Source organism: Bolinopsis microptera, chromosome 8, assembly GCF_026151205.1.
Source record: "Bolinopsis microptera isolate Bmic1 chromosome 8, MBARI_Bmic_1.0, whole genome shotgun sequence".
NCBI lineage: Eukaryota > Metazoa > Ctenophora > Tentaculata > Lobata > Bolinopsidae > Bolinopsis > Bolinopsis microptera.
This window is the reverse complement of record NC_087079.1, coordinates 3900845-3928473: the sequence shown is the minus strand read 5'-3', so window position 1 is coordinate 3928473 and position 27629 is coordinate 3900845. Positions and strand designations below refer to the sequence as shown.

The 27629-nt window shown below is 38.2% G+C and overlaps 6 protein-coding genes across 7 annotated transcripts; all 6 read right to left on the bottom strand.

Annotated features, from left to right (window-relative positions):
• Positions 1–180: 180 nt before the first annotated feature.
• Positions 181–3319, bottom strand: LOC134819256 (zinc finger protein 271-like). Its single transcript, XM_063829082.1, has 4 exons — positions 3261–3319; positions 2886–2975; positions 2657–2729; positions 181–2438 (listed from the first exon to the last, which is right to left on the bottom strand). The coding sequence occupies exons 1-4, from the start codon at positions 3312–3314 to the stop codon at positions 262–264; spliced, it is 2394 nt and encodes a 797-aa protein (XP_063685152.1). The 5' UTR covers positions 3315–3319; the 3' UTR covers positions 181–261.
• Positions 3320–7353: 4034 nt separating this feature from the next.
• Positions 7354–9195, bottom strand: LOC134819894 (uncharacterized). The gene has a single exon (XM_063830048.1). The coding sequence runs from the start codon at positions 9193–9195 to the stop codon at positions 7354–7356; it is 1842 nt and encodes a 613-aa protein (XP_063686118.1).
• Positions 9196–10754: 1559 nt separating this feature from the next.
• On the bottom strand, positions 10755–12785 carry LOC134819295 (diphthine methyltransferase homolog). The gene has a single exon (XM_063829166.1). The coding sequence runs from the start codon at positions 11812–11814 to the stop codon at positions 10885–10887; it is 930 nt and encodes a 309-aa protein (XP_063685236.1). The 5' UTR covers positions 11815–12785; the 3' UTR covers positions 10755–10884.
• LOC134819892 (adrenodoxin-like protein 1, mitochondrial) lies at positions 12145–13793 on the bottom strand. The gene is made up of 2 exons (XM_063830045.1): positions 13700–13793; positions 12145–12590 (listed from the first exon to the last, which is right to left on the bottom strand). The coding sequence occupies exons 1-2, from the start codon at positions 13791–13793 to the stop codon at positions 12145–12147; spliced, it is 540 nt and encodes a 179-aa protein (XP_063686115.1).
• Positions 13485–21092, bottom strand: LOC134819913 (transmembrane protein 64-like). 2 transcript variants are annotated; one of them, XM_063830066.1, is made up of 4 exons: positions 21042–21092; positions 16500–16563; positions 16180–16308; positions 13485–15974 (listed from the first exon to the last, which is right to left on the bottom strand). In XM_063830066.1, exons 2-4 carry the CDS (start codon positions 16554–16556, stop codon positions 15255–15257), a joined length of 906 nt encoding a protein of 301 aa, XP_063686136.1. In that variant the 5' UTR covers positions 16557–16563; positions 21042–21092; the 3' UTR covers positions 13485–15254. The 2 variants fall into 2 exon arrangements, with proteins under 2 accessions (XP_063686136.1, XP_063686135.1); XM_063830065.1 differs by lacking the exon at positions 21042–21092 and adding an exon at positions 17136–17579.
• A 2180-nt stretch (positions 21093–23272) lies between these two features.
• Positions 23273–25462, bottom strand: LOC134819766 (ribosome quality control complex subunit TCF25-like). The gene has a single exon (XM_063829904.1). The coding sequence runs from the start codon at positions 25324–25326 to the stop codon at positions 23353–23355; it is 1974 nt and encodes a 657-aa protein (XP_063685974.1). The 5' UTR covers positions 25327–25462; the 3' UTR covers positions 23273–23352.
• Between the last annotated feature and the right edge of the window lie 2167 nt (positions 25463–27629).

The window sequence follows — 27629 nt, the reverse complement described above, 5'->3', positions numbered from 1 at the left end:
TAACCTCAATTATTCAACATAACTGTACTGCAGTGTTTTGCGCACCAGAAAAACATCACTCCAACATTGAGATTAACCACAATAAGCTGCAATATCATGTTGAAGTCAACATACACAAATTTTGTGAAAAAAGTCAATGTCCACCAAGTTTCCCCAGATTTGCTGCTATTGCTGCACTTAACTGATCTTCTTTTCTAACGTTTCTTTTCATTATGAATTCGTTGGTGTTTTAAAAGATTTGATTTAGAAGGGCTGGCGTATTCAAAGTCGCTGCGTTTGTAGGGTTTCACAGTTCACACTTTTGTGAATTCGCTGATGTCGGATAAGATTACTTTTTTGAGCACAAGCATATGAGCATTCCTCGCACTTGTAGGGTTTCACACCGGTGTGAATTCGCTGATGTTTCACTAGATCACATTTTTGTGAACAAGCATATGAGCATTCCTCGCACTTGTAGAATTCCTCTCCGGTGTGAATTCGTTGATGATGCATAAGATTTGATTCAGAAGAACTTGTGTATTTACAATCGCTGCATTTGTAGGGATTGTCCCCTGTGTGAATTCGCTGATGTTGGATTAGATTAGATTTTCGAGAACAAGCATATGAGCATCCCTCGCACTTGTAGGGTTTCTCACCAGTGTGAATTCGTTGATGTATGATAAGATCATGTTTTTTAATACAACCATATGAGCATTCCTTGCACTTGAAGGGTCTCTCACCTGTGTGAATTTTCTGATGATTGGTTAGATGATGTTTATAAGAAAAAGCATTTGAGCATTCTGTACACTTGTACAGTTTCTCACTAGTGTGAATTAGCCGATGTTTCACTAAATCACATTTTAGAGCAAAAGCATGTGCACAATGTTCACACTTGTAGGATTTCTCACGAGTGTGAATTCGCTGATGTAAAACTAGAAGGCGTTTATGAGAAGAAGCATATGAGCACTGTTCACACTTGAATGGTCTTTCATTACTGTGAACTTTCTGATGTACGACTAGATTTCCTTTTATAGAAGAAGCATATGAGCATTCTGTACACTTGTAGGGTTTCTCCCCTGTGTGAATCCGCTGATGTCTATCTAGACTACCTTTATGAGTAAAAGCAAACAAGCATTCCTCACACTTGTATGGTTTCTCACCAGTGTGAATTCGTTGATGTAAGTCTAGAGTGCCTTTCTGAGTAGAAGCATATGAGCAATGTTCACACTTGAATGGTCTTTCACCAGTGTGAATTTTCTGATGTTGGACTAGACCACTTTTTTGAGCACAAGCATATGAGCATTCATTGCACTTGTGGGGCTTCTCACCAGTGTGAATACGCTGATGTAAAACTAGATGATGTTTATAAGAACAAGCATATGAGCACTGTTCACACTCGAAAGGTTTTTCTTTAGTATGAACTCTCTGATGTTTCAGAAGATGTTTCAGAAGATGTTTCTGAAGAAGAGGTTCGGAGGAGGAAGAGAAGGAACAAACATTACATTCAAATGGTTTACCTTCATATGGGTTTTTTTTTGAATTGTTCTCTTTCTCTAAAATTCCAGAATAACTCATTTGCTTATTAGCTTTATTGTCGTTTTCTCGAGGTCCGGTCTTGTCTTCAGCTGGACCACCCATTACAGATCCGGTCTCGTCTTTAGCTGGACCATTTATTACAGATCCGGTCACGCCTTCAGCCGGACCATCCATTACAGATCCGATTTCGTCTTCAGCTCGACCACCCATTACAGATACGGTCTCGTCTTCAGCAGGACCATCCATTACAGATCCGGTCTCGTCTTCAGCAGGACCATTCATTACAGATCCGGTCTTGTCTTCAGCAGGACAATTTATTACAGATCTGGTCTTATCTTCAGCTGGACCATCGATTACAGATCCGGTCTTGCCTTCAGCCGGAGCATCCATTACAGATCCGGTTTCGTCTTCAGCTCGACCACCCATTCCAGATACGGTCTCGTCTTCAGCAGGACCATCCATTACAGATCCGGTCTCGTCTTCAGCAGGACCATTTATTACAGATCCGGTCTTGTCTTCAGCCGGACCATCCATTACAGATACGGTCTCGTCTTCAGCTGGACCATCCACTACAGATCCGGTCTCGTCTTCAGCAGGACCATTCATTACAGATCCGGTCTCGTCTTCAGCTGGACCATCGATTACAGATCCAGTCTCGTCTTCAGCTGGACCACACATTACAGATCCGGTCTCGTCTTCAGCAGGACCATTCATTACAGATCCGGTCTCGTCTTTAGCTGGACCATCGATTACAGATCCAGTCTCGTCTTCAGCTGGACCACACATTACAGATCCAGTCTCGTCTTCAGCTGGACCATCCATTACAGATCCAGTCTCGTCTTTAGCTGGACCATCCATTAAAGATCTGGTCTTGTCTTCAGCTGGACCATCCATTACAGATCCGGTCTCGTCTGTCGTTTGATCTGAAATGCATATGTTTCTTGAAATTTGGAAACAATTCATACATAAACTTAAAAACTATATTACATTTACAGTTATTTGTCAATAAATGTCTAAAGGTTTAAAGGTCTAAACTGATAATAACACGTTTTACTTTTAATTCAACGATCGCAAAATTGTTAACTCATTTACCCAATTTTTATTTTAAAAGGAGGCCTAGCCGATAGTATACATATCTCACCTGTTATCAGCTTTATATATTTTCTAGACACGTTGCAGCAAACATCATCGAACTGTAGTTCAAAGATGCCCCTCTGAAATAAGTGTAAATAATTTGCACTATCTTATTATGAATATTGTCATTAAAAATTGGTTAGGTTTCAAGCCAGTCGCCTGGACAACAAGTGGAATAAAATGGTCTCACAAAAAGTCTCACAAAAAGTACTTAATATTATTATTATTGTGCATACCTTAACGCAGCGTAGGATGGTTGCTTGGTACTCTATCTTATCCCGAAAAGGATTAGCAGTCACCTGCTGCCCAACTGTCAAACCCAAATCCTGCGGAGTGAAAATCTATTCACTAGAACTATAATGTGTAAAACAAGGTATACTACTAGAGAGCGTCATGTTTAAGAAAAACGTGCAAAATAATTTTGTTTAAGAAAATGTGCACAATAATTTTGGGGGTCCATGTCGTTATTATTTTTAGGTACAAACTAATTAATAACTCTCTAGATGGTCTAGATATTGCAACATTTACCTACTAAGCCTCTAAAATAATTCAACTGTCATATTTTACCAAACTTTATTATAAAATTATAGCGCTAGCAATGATAAACAAACCTTCTCATCAGTATCACAGCTATGATTTCTTCCCATTTTGTCACGGTCAGCCATGGACTTAAGCTTCAAAATAACAAAGTCAGTATTATATTATATGAGCTGTATGACCATGAAATTATAAGTCATTTACATCATAAGACAGTCGAGGCAAATGTGGCAGGAAAGCAGGCTTGAGATCACATGCCCCAATGAGAGTACTGCAGACAATAGCTCACACAACGAGCATGAAATGTCTATTACTACGATCACGAGGACGTGCTGATTTAAACAATAATTTAATGGAAATACTTTAAGCATATTACCAATGGAAAGTCTCACCATGTTCTAGAGTCTACATCATCCATTTAAACAACAAAAGGATGCTACATATCACAGAATGACTGTGAAGGCACATAATATGTTTGTTTAAAAAATGATGTTGCTGAATTTTGCTTTGAAACTGTACTTACTCGTATGTGTGGAATTGAACTTAGATTCATGATAATATGTATAAATTTAAATTTTGACATACAATGTTTGGTAATATGAGCAGCGATATGTTCAATAAATCTCCCGATTTGACATGGAAATCTTTCCTGAAATCAGATTCAAGAAGTTAGAATTACATTAAATACAAGTAATTAAACGAGTATTTAAAACAGTAACAACTTTTCTTATCACATTAAAGACTTAAATCATATACCTTTGGATGGTTTCATAATCCAAAAATATTTTATTAAGCTATTTCGAAGGGGGCAGGGAAACCCTCTGCAGGACAAAATCACGGTTCTAAAGACTATTTAATCTAAAAATCGATAATTTGTATAAATTCATCTTAAGATTACAAAATAATATCTTTACTTTGCAATAAATTATGAAACATACAAGCATTAATAAAAACTTTAAAAAGTAACGCCACATCGTCTAATATAAACATTACCGGCTGTTAAAGGACCAGTTAACTGAAAAAAAAGTTATCCTCATATTTTGACAGATTGTGACAAATAGCAAACTGAGCAACGAGTCGAAATTCCTAAATCTCTAACTGCTCTCTAACGCGTGTAATTAGCGTTTGTATTATTTTGGCGATGACGTCATAAAGTCCCTTGCGCGCACAGAGCAGCTCGTGAGACTGTATTTTACAGGTAAAAATGGACATAATACAATGTTTCTCCCCCAAATAACTCGAAAAGTAAGTGTTTTAGGGTACATGTTGCTTCATAAGTTGTATATAAACATGGCCATTCTGCACAATTTGCACTCATTCAAAAATCTGTTTGGCCTTCATAGCCCAATTTACGAGATACCCATATTTTTGCATGATTTCTGGAACCGGAAATCAGTTTTTCGCCAATAACTGAAAAAGTATGCACTTTAAGGCATCTGTTTCTTCGTAAGTCATATATTAATATGCTAATTGCGGTTCTTTTGCACCCTGTCTAAAGACTCTATCACGATCCTATCGAAAATGGGCTCAGCACCACGCCCAAAATGGTTTTTGGCGAATTTCTCGAAAAGTAAGGATTTTAGGCCATGTGTTGCTCAATAACTCCTATATAAACTTGCATATGCGGCTTCGTTTAAGCCTATTTTGAAGTCTCCACGACCTTCAGAAGCAAAGGGTCGGTTACGTTATTGGGTCAATATCGGCGTGGTCAATATGTCTCCAACCGAAAATCCTTTATTCATACTTTTGGGAAGGTCTTTGCAAAATTTCGTGAGTATACGAAAATTTGCAGGTTCAATTCCATAAATGTCCATAAATGACTGGACTACACAAGTTTAGAGTTAACTTTAGAGAAACTCATAAATCATTATTATCTAAAATTAAGCTGTCAGTGTCCATGATCAACCTATGGCTACAATGTTTTACGTGAAAATTTAAATGTAAAAATCAGGAGTAATATAAAAAGTGTATTTTTAAATTAAAGTGCTATCTCATAGTTTAAGAATTGTATAGATTAACGTTTGTCGTTTAGCCATCTAAGAATCGATCGTGCCGTAATATATATGGCCAAAGAATAATAGGGTCTTGGAAATTCTATAGTTGTTCAGTGGGTCGATTGACTGAACACGTTTGCACTAATTGGTATTTAATTTTATGATCATACAAGTAGGACGATAACTAGGTAAGTCAAATTCAAAACACTCCGCACACTGTACACTCCAATCAGTATTTAGTAGACCGGGTATTTTTCGGTTCCCACGGCACCGTTCTGATAGGAGCTACTTCTACTAATGGTCCCATGGGAACGGCCGTAAAATAGCCAGACTTCTTGTCTCCTGTACTGTCTGGCACGTGTGGATTAAAGTTAGAAATTTCGCTATGCTAAAAATATAATTGCTCTCGGAACTATGTCTTTTACAGCGAACCATTCGACTGCTCGCATTCTTCCGAACAACTGTAATATTATATTACAGAGTTACACTCTGATCAGCTATATTTAATATATAGCACATTATTTTGTGTATTAGTTTCATGTACTGGGGAAAAATAATCGGTACAGTCTCCCTTCGTTTGTAATGAAGCAATGAAAACAATCCAAAATTATCACATATGACATAACTTGTAATAGCAGAAACTTTCTAACCGTACATTCACCCGCCACTGTTCAAGAACTTATGTCACTGTTTAAAATCCTGACGTGAGCACTGTACATCCAATCAGCTATTCATATAGTTAGGGTGATAGCCAAAACTATAAGGATTTTGTAGAACTAGGGAAATAGTCATAACTCTAAAATTTGAGTGAGTTACACGTGTTTTATTGACGATGATAAACATTTGTGCATTGTATTACGCTATGCAAGCGCGCACTGAGGGACTTTATGACGTAACGCGGCCACAGCTTATTATTGCAATAACACGCGTTACACGTACGCTAGAGAGTTGGTTCTTTCGGCGATACGATTCTTTACCAGTTTGTCACAGCTGATTTAAATCTTAGCCAAATTGGAGACTACAAATTTTTCAGTTAACTGGTCCTTTAATGTTACCGGCTGTAAATGTTACGTCCCCCTGCATAGGGCCCAAGCAGTGTATGTTCCTGCAGTACATCTGAATTAAAAGGCATAGTTTACAGAACACAATTTCCACACAATAATCGTGTGTCTTAACAACAGGTGGTAACAATTACTGTTCAATGTCTGTCGAGACTCTAAAATAAATCTCTCAAAATTGGGGTGTTCAACAAGATTTGCAAGCAAGAGCATCAATAATCTAAAAAACAATAGTGAGACTTCACTTAAAACTGATCTTCTTTTCTAACGTTTCTTCTCATTATGAATTCGTTGGTGTTTTATAAGATTTGATTTAGAAGGGCTGTCGTATTCAAGTCACTGCGTTTGTAAGGCTTCACACCTGTGTGAATTCGATGATGTTGGACTAGATTACCTTTTTGAGAACTAGCAAATGAGCACTGTTCACACTTGAATGGTCTTTCATTAGTGTGAACTTTCTGATGTTGGACTAGATTACATTTTAGAGAAGAAGCATATGAACATTCTCCACACTTGTAGGGTTTCACACCTGTGTGAATTCGCTGATGTTTCACTAGATTACCTTTCAGAGAACAAGCATATGAGCACTGTTCACACTTGAATGGTCTTTCATTAGTGTGAACTTTCTGATGTTGGACTAGATTACATTTTAGAGAAGAAGCATATGAACATTCTGTACCGTAATTTGGGGTAACTTTGTGCCAATTTTTTTTGGCACTTCAAATTTTTCAGAGATGACTGGTTGAAATTGATGACTGTTATGTTTTTATCATTCCCTGATATGTGTACTACAGGATTAATCAATTTAAAATCATGTAACTCATTTATTAATGACTAATTACAGACTAATTATCACTGGCCCAAAGTTACCCACGCAAGGGGCAACTTTGGCCTCATGTATCTGGTGCAACTTTGGCCGGCCAAAGTTACCCCCATAACACGTTTATTTGTTGATAAATGCATCAAAATAAGCGATCCAAAGTAACAAATAAATAGACAGTTATCATAAAATGATTTTTAGCATTGAACATAGAATATATCTGACGATTACAGATGCCTATCCCAGATCGATTCAAGTTCGGGGACTCTGAATCGACCTGTGTTCCGGGTGCTTATCACCAAAGGCTCATGGTTGATTTAACCTCCTGATACTCCTCTATGTCTGCAATTTCTGGCCAAACCCAGCCTTTTCCGCCTGCATACTTTTGCATGCAGCTTACTCTGTAAACAACTGCCCCATCATTGTCATCAACACTGATAATCTGACCAGGAAATGATGAGCCTTCATATTCCACAATCACATAGTCCTGACTTTTGTGATTCACAAGGTTAGAGTCAGGGACTGTGTTCTTAACAGTGTCCTTCTTTTTTCTCCCTCTGGTTTTCTTTGTCTTTGATTTTGTGTCCTTCGATGATTTTGGAGAATCAGCACCAGAAGGGATGGGCTGTGGGGTGGAAGTGGCGAAGTCAGGGACTGTGTTCAAAACAGTATTCTTCTTTCTCCCTCTGGTTTTCTTTGTCTTTGATTTTGGTTCCTTCGATGATTTTGGAGAATCAACACCAGAAGGAATGGGCTGTGGGGTGGAAGTGGCGACAGGTATCTCTACCAAACTGACTGACCTACCTGGACTCAGATGAAGTCTGTTCTTCTTGGACACTTTTTTCGTCTTAGGAAGCTCTGCATTATTACCCCTCAGCTCTTTCAGTGCTTCAAGAAGGGATGAGTCGAGGGCTTCAGTTGGTTCAAGTTCATTGGAAGCAGTAGAGGGCAAGCTCTTGTAAACTTGTTCAGGCTCAAAAGGTACAAGACCACATTTCCTGAAACCACTCTTGAGATTTTCGGGACCATTCTCAGAAGCTAGAATTGCAATCAGCTTAGCAAGCAGTCGAGGGTATTGCTTCTTATTAAGTGTTCCCTGCTGTCTCCCCTCGGGAGTAAGTTTCCATTTACCAAGAACATGCTTCCAGGCTTTCTTCAGTGGTGCAAAGTAAGACACATCAAGTGGCTGAAGAAGGTGGGTGCCATTAGGGTAAAGACATATAAACGAAATGTCATTTGCTTTGCAGGCCTCAATTACCTTTACACTGAGATGGGAACTCAAATTGTCGCCGATAAGGACTTTCTTGCCATCAAGCCTCCTTAGTCTGGGTAGCGCGAGCGAGAAAAACCAGTCCTCGAATGAGCGTTCTTCGAACCAACCCGAATCAGAGTAACCATAGCGGGCATTTGGAGGGCCACCCTGCATCCAGGCTGGATACATATTCTTTGCCTTATAAACAGTGTATGGGTCAAGCATCTGCCCATCAGCATTACCACAGAACATAATCGAAATTCCCACTTTACTGTGGTTCATAACCCTCTCAGGATATTTTGTCCCCCTTCTCATGATGAATTTTTTCTTACCAGGATCGTCCGTCAGGTTTGTCTCATCGTAGTTCCAAATGTTTGATGCAGGGACACCTTCCAGCTCATTTTTAAGATGGTTGAAATACCGTTCAAGAGCTTCCTTTGATATTTGGGCTCTACTTCTTTTTATGTTCGAGGCTAAACGGTTTGCTAGCTTATTTCGTTTTATAAAGCCTCTTACCCAGTCATCTCCTGGCACATTTTCTTTGAATCGAATCTCCACTCTCCTTTGCTTCTTCAAATAAGACGATATGAGCATCCTAAGGTCCATAAAACCAATAGGGAAGCCCCAATCACACATGGTTATGATTCGAGCCGTGAACAGCTTCTCCTCTTCTTCAGAGAAGACACAGCCCCGCCCGATTGGTCTGCTGTGCGTTCCTTTGACTTTGTTCTGAATGGTGCTCCTCGCTATGTTGAACTGTTGAGCTGCTTTTCTTTGTGAGAGCTTGCCAGACCTGACAGCTTCCAAGCATTTCTCTAGGGTCTCCTCAGAGTAGGTAACATAGCCTCTTGAACCGGGTTTCTTACTCTGGTAGGTTCTAACCATTTCTAAGAGAAATTAAATCAGAAAAAAGTTATTTTCGGGCAACATTGGCATGGCCAAATTTACCCCATGGGGCAAATTTGGCCTGGCCAAAGTTGCCCCAAAGTTCAAATTTTCCAGGGGTAACATTGGCCACCCCAATTAACAGTAATTGCCTTAACATCAGTCGACTGAATTTGGGCTAGTTAAACAATTTAAACAATCAATTATCAATAGAACAATACAAAACAATAGCAAGAACATCAGGAAATGAAATAAGTGACCCATTTTGACAACACACAATTTGGATGAAACGAAGGAAGGGTGAATCATAATGATCTACAGTCGTACCAGTGTACACTAAATGGAAGGATAACACTAGGAAGTGAGTAGAAGAGAGTAAACAAATCATTTAAACCAATGATAACAATGTAACTTGATTATACTGCACACAGTTTACACCCAAACTTGGAATTCAATGCTGGACCAATGTTACCCCACCGGCCAAAGTTACCCCAGATTACGGTACACTTGTAGGATTTCTCACCAGTGTGAATTCGCTGATGTAAAACTAGAAGGCGTTTACGAGAAGAAGCATATGAACACTGTTCACACTTGAATGGTCTTTCATTAGTGTGAACTTTCTGATGTTGGACTAGATTACATTTTATAGAAGAAGCATATGAACATTCTGTACACTTGTAGGGTTTCTCACCTGTGTGAATTTTCTGATGGTTAACTAGACTACCTTTTTGAGTGAAAGCAAATGAGCATTCATCGCACTTGTAGGGTTTCTCACCGGTGTGGATTCGCTGATGTAAGACTAGATTTGATTTAGAAGAGCTTGTATATTTACAATCGCTGCATTTGTAGGGATTGTACCCTGTGTGAATTCGCTGATGTCGGATTAGATTACATTTTCGAGAATAAGCAGATGAGCACTGTTCACATTTGAATGGCTTTTCATTAGTATGAATTCTCCGATGTCTCAGAAGATGAGATTCGTAGGAGCAAGAAAAGGAACAAACATCACATTTAAAAGGTTCACTTCTATGCAGGGTATTCTTTGAATTGTTATCTTTTTCTGATATTCCAGAAGAACTCAATAGCTCATTAGAATTTATCCTTTTACTAGCCACATCCTCATGATGTTCTTTAATATGTTCAATAAAGAACTCATCGTAAAGGAAATGAGCTTTACATGTGGGACAAATAAAACCATGTGACTTCCCGTTGACTTCCTGTAGCTCAGTCTTTATCTCCTTCTTGATAACATGGTCCAGAATCTCAGTCTTCACTTCATCTTTTACAGATTGTGATCTTGTGTCCCGATTTGACATGGAAATATTTCCTGTGAACAGATTCAAAAAGTTAGAATTACACCAAATACTAGTATTTAAAAGAGTAAACTTACTTATCAAAATAAAGAGTTGAATCATATTCCTTTGGATGGAATATGATTCATATGATTCTGACTATACTTTACATTTAAATATCCCACAGTCATATATCTAAGTTTAGCGAATTTTAATCTCCATTCGTATTTTAAGGAGTGAAAGACAAAATAAAAACTGTCAGAACCCAATAACTTTATTTTTAAAACAATAAATTAGCAATTAAACTTCAGGTACATCTCTGTAAAAGCAATTAACTTAACAAATACCAAAATTGGTCACACGATACTCCGCAAATAATTAATAAGGGGTGCTCCAACTAGACACCGCTGTGCCAAACGTTAACCAAATTATCATAAAATGAGCAGGTAGCAACAAACCCCTGGTCTAACCAATCTGCCCCATACGCAAGGGATGTGTGTCCTGTGTAGGTCTGTGCTACAGCAAACTCTGTCAAGTCCGCGATATGAAACCCACTGTGCATGCCTGCTATAAGCGCATGCATATTGTCAGGACTGCGCTTGATGCGCCACACACCACCACCTACACTGACAGTTCTGAGGGGTTGTTTAAAGTTCCTGGTATCCCACTCAACGACCAACTCATCATAACTTCCGGATAATATCCGGTTAGGAGATACAGGATCAGGGGATATGCAGCACACCCCCATGGTGTGGTATCGTGAGGTGGAGACAGTGTGAGGGGTGCGCAGGTCATGGCACTTCAACAAACAGTCGTCTCCCCCACTGTAAACCAGGTTTACATCGTGCCTGTCAAGCGCTAAACCCCATACTTCAGCGCCCCAACCCTGCGCACCATGTGCTGCCTCTATCTTCACTGAAATTTCCAAACTATCTGGGTTTATTGAGTAGATGATTCCAGCAGTATCACTGGTGACAACAGTATTAGAACTCCCGTCAACAGCCAGTAAAATATCACTTGACACCTTAGCAACATTGTGCACACTTAACGCACAGTCCTTATCAACATCAATCATGTGCAACTCGCCTGAAGCGCATGCTGCCAACAAACATCCCTCATCTCTCCACCACAGATCCAATACTCCTCCCGTTTCTAGGACTGACGATACTTTAACAGACTTCTCCTGGAAGTCTAGAATGGAGACGTTACCGTGTCTTTCTGTTCCGCTAGAGTCTAGTTGGTATGTTGCGCAAGCAAACTTGGTTTGGTCACCTGGTTTTGTCTCAATGCTGTCTGCACTGTACTTTGTTTTGTGCGAGGCTATCATCTTTATCTAGATTAAGGGAACTAAGGGATCGAATTTTCAGTTTTGACATTTTTATAATTTATTTGATATTGTAGTTCCTACTAGTGAAACAAGAGTGATAATATGAATGTGAAATAAAATGGTTTACAATGTGTATTATAAGCTGCACTGTTTAATAAATTAGGGGGTCACTGAAACATTACATCAAATGTATAATTTACACCAAAACGCTCTCAAATAAAGCACGGCCTACGCTAGTAAAAAGTTACAAAAGGTTCTACACAGAACATAAACCTTCAAACAAACAATAAATCTATAAATAAACATTAAAAACCCGAGAAAGTCTCAATTTCAGTGAGGTTGAGGCACGTGACCATCCACATAAAAGTTCCTAGTAATCCTGGGTATCTGCACCGTAATCCCATCCAACTTCCTCTCCAACACAATCTGACATGACAATCTGCTGGTCTCCTTGAGCTCCGGAGCCATGTCCAACATGTCCTCCTCGTCCTCACTCGCCTCCTCCAACATATCACAGTACTCACCCTCCACATACACGTGACACGTGCAACACGCCAGGCTCGCTTCACACGCGCCCTCTATCTCAATATCGTGCTTGTGCGCGAGGTACATGACGTTATCTCCTGTCCGTCCTGCTATTGTCCGGACTGTTCCGTCCCGAAGTATATAGTTTATCCGGACTGTTTCCTCCTCGGACTCGGGTTCTGGCAGGTGTTCGTGGAATGCGGTATGTGTGGTATGCAGATGTCGTAATGTAGCCTGCTGTAATCTGATACCTGTATATACCTTTCCGGGGATTGTAGATAAAAACCTGGATATATTACAGTTAGGTAGAACTGGTGGTGGAGTGGAACCTGATAATATGGCTCTGTCACGTGACTGACGTGCTGGTCGGAGAAGCTTTAGAAGAGGTCGGGCACCGGGGCAGGTTCGGGCGTGATGACGTAGACAGATCATGAGTACATTCACTACCGCCTGTAATGGAGTGTTATGTTATGTATCCTGTACACGCGGTGTGTGTGTACTGAGTAGCCAATGACTAGACCCATTGATTAGATTCAGTGCCTGTTGTGTTAGTTACACACTGAGCTTTACATTATATTATCATAATTATTGCTGTTAAGGCTTTGTGTTAAGGCGGTTAGACTTCCTGCTCACAATGGTGTTTTTAGCTTTGTAGCTGAGATTATAATAATATTACATAATATGCACATTATTCATGCAGCTCCAATCATATTGTTGAAGCATGTACGGGATTGCATATTAAATTATTGGCATGTAATGTTATGTTGGCCACACGTACAGGAATCTTGATTTCGGAATCACGAAAATGCGAACACTGTATACTTGGCAATGATAACTTAGTGAGCTACTCGGGAAATTAATAAAGTATGGAACTTAATCCGTAATATTGTTGAGGCATCATCATGTGAGTTTACCCTGGCTAGTTGCTACGCTGTTTGTTATGTATTGATTCTATGTACTGTTATATTGTGTAAGTTACCATAGATTAACTTAAAGTTGAAGTTTAATGATAATTAAGTGAATTAAGTTGGAGATCTTTACTCATTCAAATTGCCATAATTTTTCATTTGAGTAACACGAATTTTAATTAGCTACTTGGTCATTTAACTTTTAAAATTATAAAGAAATCAGTCAAACGAGGTAGATTTTAACAAAGTTCAATACAAAAATAAGTAACAAGGAGTTGCTAAGTATCAAATCGACGAATACACGAAACACGGAAGAGATAGGATAATGCCATGTGAACGAATTAACAAAATATTTCACTTTCACTTCATAAAATACTTCATTTTCAATCTTTCACTAACACTACTCACGTCGGGCACTAAAAAAAGTGCAACACATCTTCATCTTTACATACATTGTCTAAAACCTAGTCCTATCTGGTAAGGTGATCCATGTAACTCCCCTTCCTCTTCAGCATAATTCACATTACTTCCCTTCCTCTTCAGCATAATTCACATAACTCCCATTCCTTATAAGCATTATTCACATAACTCCCATTCCTTATCAGCATAATTCACATAGCTCCCATTTGCATTCCTCATATTATCATAATCGCTTAAAATCCTCCATTTTATTACCATAACATGCGGTAAAGTCGTCCCAAAAGTATGTTTTTGTTGATATTATTGGAATCATTATTAGATTAAATGAGGAAATAATTTCAACAGTTTAAAAGGAAAATGGTGTGTTTAAGTTCTTGACAGTTCAAAAGTGTTCGGTACGTGATCATCAAACCGGTGTTTTCCATAATATTTTCATTTCCGGTTAGCCACGACCGAGAGATATGCTGGTAATTAACACTATGTCTCATATTATAACCAAGAGCGTGTGTATTATTATAACAGTGTAGTGTCACATTGGGTTGCTATATATCTGCCAATTTCACCAGAGACGCACTGCAATGTTGGCAACATATATATTCAGCCGATTATTTGTGTTATTGTGGTGTGATCTTATTCGTGTACCATGATCATTAGGTTAGGGTTGAGTTTTAAAGTTTTGCCATCCTTGCGAATTGCGATTTCGAGTAATTATTTGCGATTTCCATTCATAATAAGATGGAAAACCACTTTTAACATTTTATGAGACTGATGGTATTAAAATATCTTCAAAAAATAAAATTTAGGATTTTACTGTTCCTGAGAAGAGAACTTATAATGTTGAAAAAACTGTGAACTGACAGTTTAATAAACGAACTTAAACACCCCATTTACTTCCTTTGAAAACAATTCATCATCATTTTTAACAATATCACCGCGTTATATTAAGTTTACTTCAAAAAAATTGGGATCTAAAATAAACATTAAACAGATCATTGAAAAAGACAAGTTATTGGGAAGTTCCGGAAATTTCACACACTTAAAATTAGCCAAAAAAAGCGAGTCCAAGCCCGTGCCTCTAGAGTGTTAACAGTAGAAATATAATGATATAACTAATATATTACAACTATCTAAGTAGAAACATCGTACAAACGATTAAGAGAGTTTTAAACTGCAAATCATATACAAGAGCCAAATTCCTGCAAGAGCCAAATTCCTGCAAGATTCACATTCCTGCGAAGGACTGATTTAACCAAGCCACTCAATTGAGATATCAATGTTCATGATATTTAAAAACCGCAGCTTATTTGTGATCTCCCTTACATTGGGAAATACAACACTGCACAATCCATCGACAACAATCTATTATATCTAGATTTTCTCCGAACTCATTATCAAAACCTTTACAAAAACTATGTATCAGCATCAAGATATTTATTATGGCTTTTATCATTAAACCATATTTATACTCTCTCATTAAATAAAAATATAAACGTTGCCAATGCGATTTATATCAGTATTACATAGAAAGTATAAAACAAATTGCACAGTACAATGGTAGGGATAGCTAAATGACTAGAAACTAACATTTCATTTAAAAATCGAAGGCTGATTTATTATTTTTTGCTTGGACATGAGGATGGCAGAAGCAGATTTGGATCTGGAATGTCCCTTCTTGAATCCCTCGCCCGACTCCAAGTCTCCCTTGTCAGTATTATCACTGCACTTGTTGATCTCCTGGCGCGCAAGCCGCGCCACAAATATCATCAGGACAAGACTTATAAGGAGTTGAAAGGAAAAGAGAATGTAACTCTCACCATCGTTACTCACTACATCCTTTATACTCCGCAAGGTAGTTCCAAAATAAGTGTTCAGTGCCTGAGTGGGCAGGAGGCCGATGCACGTTGCGAACGTGTACTTAAAAATGCTAATATCAGTGAGGGCGAACACACCGTTTTGGAATCCGAAGGGCAGCGGAGTTAGTCTAAAGAGTGCGATCACCTTAACACCGTTCTTTCCCTCGATAATCCTGAGCATGGGGTTTATGAGGGCTGCATCGTCACCGTCAGATAAAAGCCGTTCAATACATCCGGGTAAGCACTTCCGTATCAGGACAAACGCGATGACGGACCCGACCGTAACGGAGATGAAGATTATGAGCATGCCCAGCCAGAAACCGTACATGTAGCCAGCCGCTATGTTGAGGATGAGGTACCCGAAGGAGCCCGGCAGGGAGATGATGGTGAAGAGAACTACGAAGATTATTCCGCTCTGCCATCTTGGTAACGCGTCCAGCCAGTTCAAGAAATCCTGTAAATAGTTTTGTTGTAATATTGAGTCTAAACTTACTGATGGTTATCACGGGGGGGGGGGGGGGGGGGGGGGGGTTATCATGATACTAACCAGGATTGGTTACCATATTTTTTACGAATACTTTCGACTGACGTATCCCTGGATGGGGAAATTTCGTCAATAATAAACCATCTCGATTACAAAGTTTCTTCTAAATACTCACCTCAAGATGGTCTCTACAGAATATGAAGACCAGACAACACACAATAAGGAACAGGATGAAGGGAACTCCTGCTTTCCATGTTCGTTTTGTGTTCGCTGTTTTCTTTGCTACCAACTGATCAAGCTTGGTCTGAAACAGGTGATATAAATGATAAGTTGCTAGTCTCGTGACTGGATCAAATCTTTTTAATAACTAAACGTTTGGAATTGATAAAACATACACGATAAAATTAAAACCAATCACATCGAATTGATGATGACTAAACTGGGTTAATGTGAGAGATCAAGTGAGGAATGTGTGAGGTATTTGTGGAATTTTACCTGTTGTCCAAGACAATTGTGTGGTAACAGCTCCTCCTCGTGGACACAGTAATTCATCAGCTGACTGGAAGAGAATTACGTGTTACACAGGAGTTAACACGTGTTATTTGGGAAAATGCACATGTTAAGTCAACGGAGAAAACATTATATGTATTATGTTATGCTTCATACCCTAGTGCTTCATGCTTCACATTAAAACAGCCGATCTAGCCACAACAAACACAATATGTAAACGTATTAGTTTAAAGCACTAATTGTCTTAATTAAATTTAATGAAAAAGGAAGCAGAGCAGATCTAGTACGCTAAGTCCTGATGAGATATATCATCTTTTAAATGTACGCTAATTCTAAAAGTTAAAAACATCAGTGCGACAAAGCATTATTCAAGTGACAAGTCAAAAGCCATGCTGGAACAATATGTGAAATCCAGGTGAAAATGAAAGTGAAATTGTCTCGCATCACAAACAGCCTAAAACCAACGAAGAGCTAAAATTCAGCAGTTAGCAAAACAAATGGATCAAAAAAATCCCAGCGACCAAACTGAAACGTCACGTGACGTCACAACATCACGCATCGTCACAAATTTACGTGACGTCACAAAAATCACATGACGTCACGTGACGGTGTTTGCGGTACCTGTCAACGGAGGAGGGCGACATCAAGATGGCATGTTGCTGGGGTGACAGCACGTGTTGGTGATGAGTGGAATGGGGGATGTTTGTTGGTGTGTCCCGGGTCTGTTCATTCACTGTTATGTCCCACTCTCGGTGGTCATGTCGCTAAATGTTAGAATCCAGTTTAGATTATCTTAATATTATCGTATTATGTACAATGTTAGAGAGCTGCACGCCGGCGTTATATTTAAAACCTCCGCTACAAAATCATCTGATTTATTAGGAGCAATATTACGCTAAGCATAATTTCACATGGTCGATCTTACGACTTTCTGTAGTTTGTAGAAAACTATAGTGTACAACAGTAAATAGTTAAAATTACATAGCCCGACTCAATATCAACCAATACGACCCACATAATGCCGCCCAACTCAACACAATGCCTCTATTTTGTACAATCGGCGGCGTAAAGCAGTGGTATTTGTACAAGTAAAAGAGAAATAAATGAGTGTGGAAATGGAACTGCGGGCATAATAAGACACAGTAAAATTGTAAATTATGTGATTATCTAGACCAAGGCACTACCGGTTATCAATTGGATTAAGCTTGTTGTAAATTAGAACCCGAGATTATTCAAATATTATTATTTAGTGAATTTTAATGCGAACGTAAAAATCAAATATCTTGCCTTCATAAACACTAAACAGGCCCAAAACCACAACACGAGGAACAAGAACTGAAGCAAGCCCGCCTAGAATGAAATATGTTGGCTAAATACGCAGGCACAAAGAACTGCGTTAATTTCAACCTCTCTAATTAGCCCCACCAATCCGTGAGCAATTAGCAGCTAACAGCATTACTTGTCACATTAACCAGAATACACTCGGAAATACCACCGGGATAAAAGTGAACAGTAATGAGGCGCTGCCGAGTTGTTACAGTGTAATTTTAGCATAATATAATGTTTAGTTGTGTGGGATTACTGCAATGGTGAAGCGGATAAATACACTATATACACACACACACACACACACACACACACACACACACATGCTATAGTGTATACATTTTCATCTAAACAATACCAGGCACTCACATGTGCATTGTGCAAGGAGTAAGGGTGTATTGTTTTATATATTATCATATCAGTTCTACTGTCATGTCGGGGTGTGGGGAAGCAGTGACATTCAATAAGCGACATTTATAAGCTATCATCATTGTATTTTGGTTAAGCAATCCGGAAACATCATCAGTGAGTCAGTTCATTGTACAGGATATTATGCTTTTATGTGGGGGGTTTTTGTATCATCAGTAATAGTTCATTATGCTGCACTCGCTCATTAGTATGCATTAAGCAGCATTATATCACAGGTAAATTCATTGCATTTTTACTCACAAAACTACAGTGCAGTAAATTCGTGTCAATGAAGCTCTCATTTCGTTACATCCGCAGGCATATCACAGTGATAAGGCCAAAATATGGTCGATTATAATAGGATTAGTGATCATGTAAAACAAGTATTGATATTGATAATAATAAGGTTATAATTTCTGGGAATAATTGCAAGTTTAGTGCCTTGGTGTCAATACAAATACCGATCAGAGAGAAACATTTGCGAAAATTCAGAAATACAACTACAAGAACGAATTACTGCGGACATTAATAGCTATTTGTACGCAAATAAGAAAACATGTGATGTCATCTACCATGGAACTATTTCAAAGCTAATTACCGTCGGCAAAAGCAGTTCCACTTCACAAAATGTATTATTTAACGGCAAGATTAATAACACAGTTATAATTAACCCCGACAACCCAAAACGAATGTGGTCACAGTTGTTGGAAGATGTAAAACGCAACCAAACGTGTAGCCGCGTGAAGTGAAGCGATTATTCCAACCGAGTCACACCCTACGAGAATAATCATCTAGAGAAACTATTATGTTTAGTGATTGACAGTAATGGTTAAACGAAGTACAAAATCTAAATAAGGGGTAATGACGAAGCACCTCAGAGCTAAGTCAAGGTAATAGTGAACGGTAATCTGCAAAACAACATGCTGTTAAAGTATGCATTAGCTTTAGAAAACTGGCCGGTGCTTAACACCAGCGAGTTTCGCATAATTAAAATGATTGGCTTAATGTATACTACGTTATCTTCTGCACAATCAACTGTTATAATATATGACAAGTTTAAAGCATGACCTAGCATCTGGATCAGTGAGAGAGCATAATATTGTGCACTAAATAATCACGTGATAGCTGCAATGCAAGCTACAGGAGGGTGGTTCTAGAATCATCTAGAGAGTGTTCACCTATACTCGTTAGGCTCCTCCTCGATATCAGCATCACACGCTCCACAAATCTCAACTAGAGAGGGAACAGGAGGAGAATTCTCTAGAGTTTGGATAGAAGGAATTAGAGGCGCTACCTCTAGATACAGAGTCTCTAGATACAGGGTGTCTCTACCACACTCTCCGTTACCACTGCATACTGTGCTACTGATATCTCCTTCACTAGTTGCCACTGCTGGTGAGTCCTCTATTTTAGAATCCTCTGTTTCAGACTCCTCTAACAGTGCGGTGTCCGGCATGTCCGGCATGTCCGGCATGAGAGTCCGGGAGTTGGTTGGTTCTGGTAGATCCAGAGTGTACGGGTTGGCAAAGGAGAGATGGTTCAAAAGCAACTGGTTCAAATAAAAGTAAGCCAATTTACCGTAAAATGTACAGATTGGTGTGGCTCAGTGAACATAACATGATTTTAACATACAGCAGACTATTGAGACAAATAATTAAAACACAAGTTCATCAATTTTAAAATTGTCTCGTAATTAAAAAACACGAACATTAAATGAGAAAGTGTTATCTCCCTCACCCAGTAGATAAGATAAGATATGATGAGATAAGAAAACAGACAGTAGGTGAACCAGATGGCTGCTAATCTCACGAGTAACGGTGCCTCATGATTTACGAGGATTGTGGGCTAATTATACCTTATAAAGCGACTAATTACCCCAATCAAGACAATGATGAGGCGACTTAACGAAAATTCGGAACAAGTCAGAAGCGATCAAATTGCAATAATGACACATCTGATTAATTGATTATCTCAGCATGTGTGAGCACAGGTAGGAGAAATTGGAAACCATCTCGAGGGTGGTAGCTGGACTCAGTTTTAGGGACCCTTCCTGTTGATAACTGTGTGAATGGTGTGTAATCATGATATAGACTTGGTTATCGTCATTGATGATTTGGTGATGGGACAGTGCGTCTCTGAGGTCTGAGATGAGAGATAAAACACGTCGAGCTAAAACTGAAGCAGGTTCTTCATCGGGGACTTTTATGGTAAGAACTAAAGCTCAGTAAATCTATTAAAACACCGCCCACTGTTTACGTCAATAAACATATTTTACCCTTTTGTTTCTGAACACAAAGGAAAGTGCTCAAATTACAGGAGTGACAAAGCCGCTCATTAACGCACCTCCACTACGCAACACCAATAAACTAGCCACGCTATTTTAACTCCTAACGGAGAAAAAAGACAAAAAGCCTGAGCACTGTGCATGTGGTCAGGCTTTTTGTGGGCAGATAAAATAAGTGGGCAGATCTGGCGAGTGACTGTTGTATGAGAATGGTGAACACGAGAAAAACATGTACTACACGGAGTAAAGGTGCTTTGTCCAATCAACCTGCTGGACATAGACTGATTGTTCAGAATATTATAGAGCTGTAGTAGATGATCAATCATCCTCATGCTGTTTACTTTTAACATTGAAAGTTGTACGGTAATTAAATGGGCAATCATTCTATCATTAATCGTGAAAAATCACCATAATTAAGAATCAATAAAAATATGACAAAACTTTTATTCATAGTAATTAAAGAAAAAGTCGACATACAGCCACAGTTTGAACTTTGTAAAGTTACTCACACAGTTGCTCAGCAGAAACCGCTACTGGGGGTGCTACATGTGGTCACACCTAGACACAGGGTTATTGTTAATAATTCAAGATTCTGAATGTGGTCAGGGAAGTAAACAGTACCTTACAAGACATTTTTATAACGTACGAAATGCGACGGTTTTCCCGAAATTTCGCCATATTTTCGGACCGCCAAAATTTCGGTCGTCGTAATAGAATCCGTCGCATTATTTTTAGCTTATTCCAATAATTGTGACTTCATCGATTCATTTTGTTCTTGAAAAGTTAGTGATAGTCAGTGTAATAAGCGCCAAGCGCGAGCACAGAACTTTTTTTCTCCGATTTCGATAAATTTGGTACCAAAAGTTGTCTAAAAATGTGAATAAAATAAATCCACCGTGTAGCAATTTTCGGAAAAAATGCTACACGGCGCTTGTTCGCCGCGCGTGCTTTTTTCGCGCAAATTTTTAGTTTTTGGCCTATAACTTTCACATTTTAAATTATTATCACATAGTTATTATGGTATCGTAATCAGCTCATCGAGACGAAACTTTTAGTACTAATATTTCAAGATTTAAAGGCATTTTTTTTCAAAAGTTTTTAATCTGAACACAAGGGTCCCCCCTTGTGTAAAATTTTGAACAAATTTTCGAAAAATTTGGTGCTTTAAATATTATAATTTTGGTACCAAAAGTTGCGTCTGATTAAGCTCATTACGATTCTGTAAGAATTATTTCAAAATATTCAATATTTTAGGAGTTATAGGCATTTTAAGCAATAAATTAACCATTTTTCGTCCATAGTACACTTTTGCAATGCACAGGAGGCCCACATACATTTCAACGAATCGTGCTACACGGTGAATTTTCATTATTCACAGTTAAAGGCAACTTTTGGTACCAAATTTATCAAAATCAGAGACAAAAAATTCGGCAGTATCGAGATAGCCCGACCACTGGTCCGCGGACCACTGTCTGCGGACCACTGTCTACCAGATCATATTACTGTATAATAACAGTATCCCCTGAATCAAGCAACAGGTGTTTGTGAATAGTTGATTGGTTACCAGATCATATGAATGGTATGTATGGTATCTTGGATGCAATTAGTTACGACTAGCATAATTAATTGTAGCGTAGTAAATTACTGGATAAAACTATTGATTACGATTCAAATGTGGTCTCTCGGATATAATTAGTTACGAATAATATTGATTGCTCAAAGAAATAAATGATTACGATTAAAATGTGGTATATAGTCGTTCGTTTTTGGTGAAGTATTATCAGTTGCCATCATCAACAACAACAACTATTCCAATTCCTGACATGGTACTCTTCTGTCTAATGGACGAAATTAATGGACCCACCGCCTCCCTAGAGACTTCCTATTCCAGAAAAACCTCCTAAAGAGCTCCATGTCCTGTCCTGGGTGTAATGCATCTATGTCCCTGGTTCCCTGCTCGTCCTCGAGCTGTTATTATACAGTAATATGATCTGGTAGACAGTGGTCCGCAGACAGTGGTCCGCGGACAGTGGTCCGCGGACCAGTGGTCGGGCTATCTCGATACTGCCAAAAATTCTGTGCCAACTCATGGCGCTTATTACATAGACTATGATATGATGGTGGGACAAATAAACACAATATTCCATGATGAATTTAATGTCAAGTTATACGTTTTAAATTTACAATAAATTACATTTATGTGCTAACATAAACGTCTTATAGACTAAGTCAAGATAAACAATTTAATACCAAACTCAATAAGTGAAACTGAAAGATTCGAGCCGGACCCCTTAGAGGAAGATGAAGAAATCGATTTATAAGTTTCATTTTGTTTCAACATGATTTTACCGATTTTTAGAAAATTTTGAATTTCCTTTGTGTCAGAAAACAAAATGATGAAAAATACCCTTATTTTCTGTGACGTCCGAAATGTGACGGTTTTTGTTCAATTTCGCCATATTTTCGGACCGCCAAAATTTCGGTCGTCGCACATTGGTCCGCCACAAAAATTTCTTGTAAGGTATATATGAAGTTTGCAATGATTCAAATGATTTCATGATTTATTTTAGAATTTAAGTTGAAGTTTTCATTTGAAAGTTCAATTTCAATTGTCGAAGTTTGATTCAATTAATCATAAAAGAATTAATGCTAAATGACGATAAGAACCAAATCAATTATAACACCAATCTACATTTTAGAGCTAAACCAACGAATCAATGTGATCCAAAATGATTCCCCATGGTCAGAAAAACAAACAAAGCACATAAATTTAACTTAATTATAGGTTTTTAACTAAAATTCTGAAAATTAAAAAACGTTTCAGTCCAAATCATCCTCCACAATCTCTCTATTCTCAATCTCATCATCATTTTGAGCTTCATCAACAACTTCAGGCATAGCATCCTGATTGTCTTGATCTTGAATATAAAGATTAGCGAGCATATCCCTAAGGGCGACCCCAAAATCTCCAGGAATGTTTCTCAGTTGTTCTCCCCATTGCCCTGCTCTGTTCCCCTCGCCAGCAGGAGCCAAGAAGCCACCCAGGTTTACTCCACCAATTTCCTGTTCATTTTGAGTGTTTTGGTCATAGCCAGGCATGAGAGAGTTGATGAATGCCATTACTGGATTGCCAGCGTTAGGTCTTGTTGTGCCAGGTTGGTAATCTGAGTAACTAGATGGGGGTGGCATTGGATCATGGGGGTCTTGCGAGCTTTCAAATGCTGTATTAGGCAATAAAGCCGATACAGCTGAGATGTCAGAGATGAAAATGTGTCTCATAACATTGAGGGGTGGACTAAGAAATACGGTTTTTCTCTGGTGCAGGGATTCCTGATATCCTGGCATATCTGCATGATTAGTGTTCACAATATCCACATTATGTTTGAACCAATGAACTACCTTAGTATCTTTCCATAGATCAACAGACCTCTCTAGATACAGCTTACATTGCTGAGTAAGGCTCCTGGTATGACTTTTAAGTACTTTTTCATTCATCACAAAAAGAGAGTTTGATTCAATGACAAAGGAACATTTTTCACAAATAAGTTGGGCAACCATAGGATAATTTAGAATTGCTTTTTGCAATAAATCACTTGAATGTTCATGTGAAACTCCATCCACTACTTCCTTGTAAAATTGGGCAATGGAATATGAGTACGCAAAGTTAGGGAGCATTGTTAGCTTCAAAGAATGATTGAATTCATCAATAAACTGCAAAACAAAGTTGTAATCTTCAACTTTTAGAGCAAGGGTATCAATGACTAATAGACAAGCCAAAGGGTCCTGTTCTGGAGACAGGTTGTACAGAAACTTAGACAATTCAAATGCTGTCTGCCAGCAAGACTTCAACGACACAAAAAGTATTTGCCGGAACAGAGCAATGAATAATGCTCTGTTTTCTGTTCTATTGTAATCCAATCTGCATGTTACAGATGTCACATTAAAACTGGGATGAAAGGCTTTTTCCAAACAAAAGAGAGCTCTATTCAACAGGTCTGATGCTGTCTGTGTATCCCCACTGACTCTGCATACTTCACTTAAATGAAGCAATGTATCCAGGTGATATGGATGAATTTCCAGAACTTGCCTGACTGCATGTGGATCTGCCAAATGGGATGCCTTCCAAAATATTTGTTGGAGATTCTGATAATTTGATTTGCTATGAACATATTTGAAGTAAGTTATTCCACTCTGCGTCTTCGCAACCACCATCTGTATACCACATTTTGTCATGGGTGGCCAGTTAGACTTAGGTGTTGCAAATATGTAGTTTTTCTTCTTGAATTGAGAACCACGCCCTCTGTTCTCATCAACAGCTTCCCTTCCAAACATTCGTCTGAGTTCGTTCTCAGCATTCAGATTTTTGCGAATCACTGTCAATGTTGTGGATTGCAGTGAATTTTGAAGTGTGCTGATATTTCCTGTTACTGAAGAATCCAAATTTCGGGGGGAAATAGCATCCAGTTCAGACAGTATTGCATCAAAGTTATCTTCTTGTTCAACAGCTTCATTATTCTGGAGTTCGTTTTTTTGCTTCTTTTTATTTTTCTTCTTTCTTTTTTTTTGTTGAGCTTTTTTTGCCACTGGTGTTTCAACTAAACTATGATCGGGACTGTCCTCATTTGCTTCCTCATCTGATGAACAATCAGCGTTCAAAAGATCAAAAACATTTAAAGATTGAGAAGCTTTGGTGGGCAGGTTTTTTTCCTCATTGAGAGATGTAGTTTTCAAAATGTTTTTAATATCTTCTAGATCTTTATCTCCCCTTATTTTGCGTAAAGATCTGGAGGACATCTTTTGGCTTTGTTGCACTAAATAGTAAGTAATTAAGAAGCCAATTTATTATACAAATTTAATAAAACACAATAAAGATAATCTTCAGAACTGTGAGATTGTTTGACTATGACTGAAGATGAGTCAAGGACTGTTGTTGTCCACTTTCATTATGATTAAATTACTAGCTATTAAGAATAAATAATAATTATAACTAATTTTCATCACAGCAATAGCAGCAAATCTGGGGAAACTTGGTGGACATTGACTTTTTTCACACAATTTGAGTATGTTGACTTAAACATTATGTTGCAGCTCATTGTGGTTAATCTCAATGTTGGAGTGATGTTTTTCTGGTGCACAAAACACTACAGTACGGTTATGTTGAATAATTGTGGTTAATGGGTCATCTATGTGGCCACTATGGTGGTTAAAATACCAGTTTTAGGGTTAACCACCATTTTGAGATATGATATTATGAACTGAGTAGTCATTATATTGAGATCATATCATGGTGCAACTATCACAAAAGTTTTCAAACCTCATGTGGGGCATTTTGTGGTCCTAATGGTGGTTAAATTGAAGATGAACGGTGAGCTATAAATATTGCTCTGATTATAGATGTATAGTGGTGGTTGTTCATTTGTGCATGGATGATAATTTTTTATCACAAATATGTGCAATTTAATAGTATGGTTGATTTGAGGTGGTTAATATTCGTAAAAAGTGCTAAAAAGATGGTTAAAATGTCAAAATTTGTTGTTAACCACCAATCAAAACATTATTAATGATTTTAGTCAACATTTTATGGTCAACAAAGGACATTTGAAGGGTCTTGATAAAATTTTTCAAGAAATGTTGTCATAAAAGTGGTTAAAAGGGCTATATTACTTGCTAGGCTGTTGAACAAGTCATCTATTAAAGTGAAAATTAACCACAATATGAACTTCAGATAATGGTTTGCAATCCAAATGAGTGTATATTTGTTTGCAAATGCATAATTGACCCCAAGTTCATGCATTCCGATCAATGTGCAGCTAAGGTGGTTAAAATGTCTCGAAAATACCCTATATTTGCACTAATTAACCATTTTTAGAGCACATATTAGCTTTGTAAAGCTATAGCTGGCCATGCTACATTATCTAGATATAACTACCTGCTCATTTATATGACCAGAAAGATTGCTGAGTCCTGTGTTGCGTCCATCATGGTTAATAAAGGTATAAAATTGACCAAAATCAGTGTTTTTGGTCGTTTTAACCGCCATACGGCCACATATTTTGTTGCATTATCTTCAAAATCACTTATTCTCCTTCAGCTATCTCTCATAATCAAATATCAAAACAAAATAAGGCACCAAAAGGTCAGATTGTGCTGAACAATGGTTAATTTGTGAAGGCTTCTGTTGACCGAAGGTCCAAAATCAACATGTTTTAACCACATTATGGCCACATCTAAGGTTTTATGGTATTGGGACCATAGCCAAAAGTTTTGGGCACCTGGAAGGTGTACTCTGCTTTTGGAATTATGGTGATATCTCAATGCTGTGCCAATCCAGGTGGTTAAGTAAGCGCGCGCGCGCACGCGTACACTTTTGGGGTTTTTTTGATATACCACAGTTGGTGGTTAACCGTTTTACATTACACCTTCACTAAAAGTATTGGGCACTCTAGTGGTGACATAATATATAAAGAAATTCAGCATAAACTAAATATGTTGGCCTACAGATGGTTAAGTACGCGCGTGCGCGCGCACGCGTACACTGTAACATAAACACATATAAACCACTCCACAGACCACATTTATTAACCTTTTTAATTTCTTTCTTCAACTATGTGTCAATGAACCGTTTCTGTTCAATAATGACCATCAATTTTAACTGTAACACTCATATCTTCAGTGTAGTAAGGGTTTGAGTGTTAGAAGTACAAAAAAATGTCCACTAACAAATCAGTCATATTTCTACTACTTAACCACCTAACTCAGCACCAAAATGTTCTGGGATTTATTTCGTTGCACTATCATGAAGCTATGACATTTTTGGACCTATGTAAATATTCAGATTACTAGAATTCATAATTTGTGATTTTTAAGGGGTGGTCAAATGCTTCAAAGTGGTGTATTTCAAAGTTTTCCCAGATTTGCTGCTATTGCTGATCAGTGTTCACTATTCATATTTGGAGTCTATAGAATTTCTATAGAATTTTTATAGAATTTTTATTATTTTAGGGAATTTCATTTTTATTATCCTGATTTTTACATTTGATAGGCTGATGAGTTTCATACTGTGATTTCTTGCAGTCATCATCCTTTCCTCAAGTCCT

What these genes read in the sequence shown, in the direction of transcription:
- LOC134819256 (XM_063829082.1), bottom strand. Translation starts at nt 3,314, where the DNA reads ATGGCTGACCGTGACAAAATGGGAAGAAATCATAGCTGTGATACTGAT. An exon ending in CCATCCTACGCTGCGTTAAG is followed by an intron (nt 2,730 to 2,885) that starts GTATGCACAATA and finishes CACTTATTTCAG; the next exon opens with AGGGGCATCTTTGAACTACA. An exon ending in ATATATAAAGCTGATAACAG is followed by an intron (nt 2,439 to 2,656) that starts GTGAGATATGTA and finishes TATGCATTTCAG; the next exon opens with ATCAAACGACAGACGAGACC.
- LOC134819894 (XM_063830048.1), bottom strand. Translation starts at nt 9,195, where the DNA reads ATGGTTAGAACCTACCAGAGTAAGAAACCCGGTTCAAGAGGCTATGTT.
- LOC134819295 (XM_063829166.1), bottom strand. Translation starts at nt 11,814, where the DNA reads ATGATAGCCTCGCACAAAACAAAGTACAGTGCAGACAGCATTGAGACA.
- LOC134819892 (XM_063830045.1), bottom strand. Translation starts at nt 13,793, where the DNA reads ATGCTGAAGAGGAAGGGAAGTAATGTGAATTATGCTGAAGAGGAAGGG. An exon ending in AGGACTAGGTTTTAGACAAT is followed by an intron (nt 12,591 to 13,699) that starts GTATGTAAAGAT and finishes AGGTATATACAG; the next exon opens with GTATCAGATTACAGCAGGCT.
- LOC134819913 (XM_063830065.1), bottom strand. Translation starts at nt 17,158, where the DNA reads ATGTCGCCCTCCTCCGTTGACAG. An exon ending in TCGCCCTCCTCCGTTGACAG is followed by an intron (nt 16,564 to 17,135) that starts GTACCGCAAACA and finishes ATTCTCTTCCAG; the next exon opens with TCAGCTGATGAATTACTGTG. An exon ending in ACAATTGTCTTGGACAACAG is followed by an intron (nt 16,309 to 16,499) that starts GTAAAATTCCAC and finishes CACCTGTTTCAG; the next exon opens with ACCAAGCTTGATCAGTTGGT.
- LOC134819766 (XM_063829904.1), bottom strand. Translation starts at nt 25,326, where the DNA reads ATGTCCTCCAGATCTTTACGCAAAATAAGGGGAGATAAAGATCTAGAA.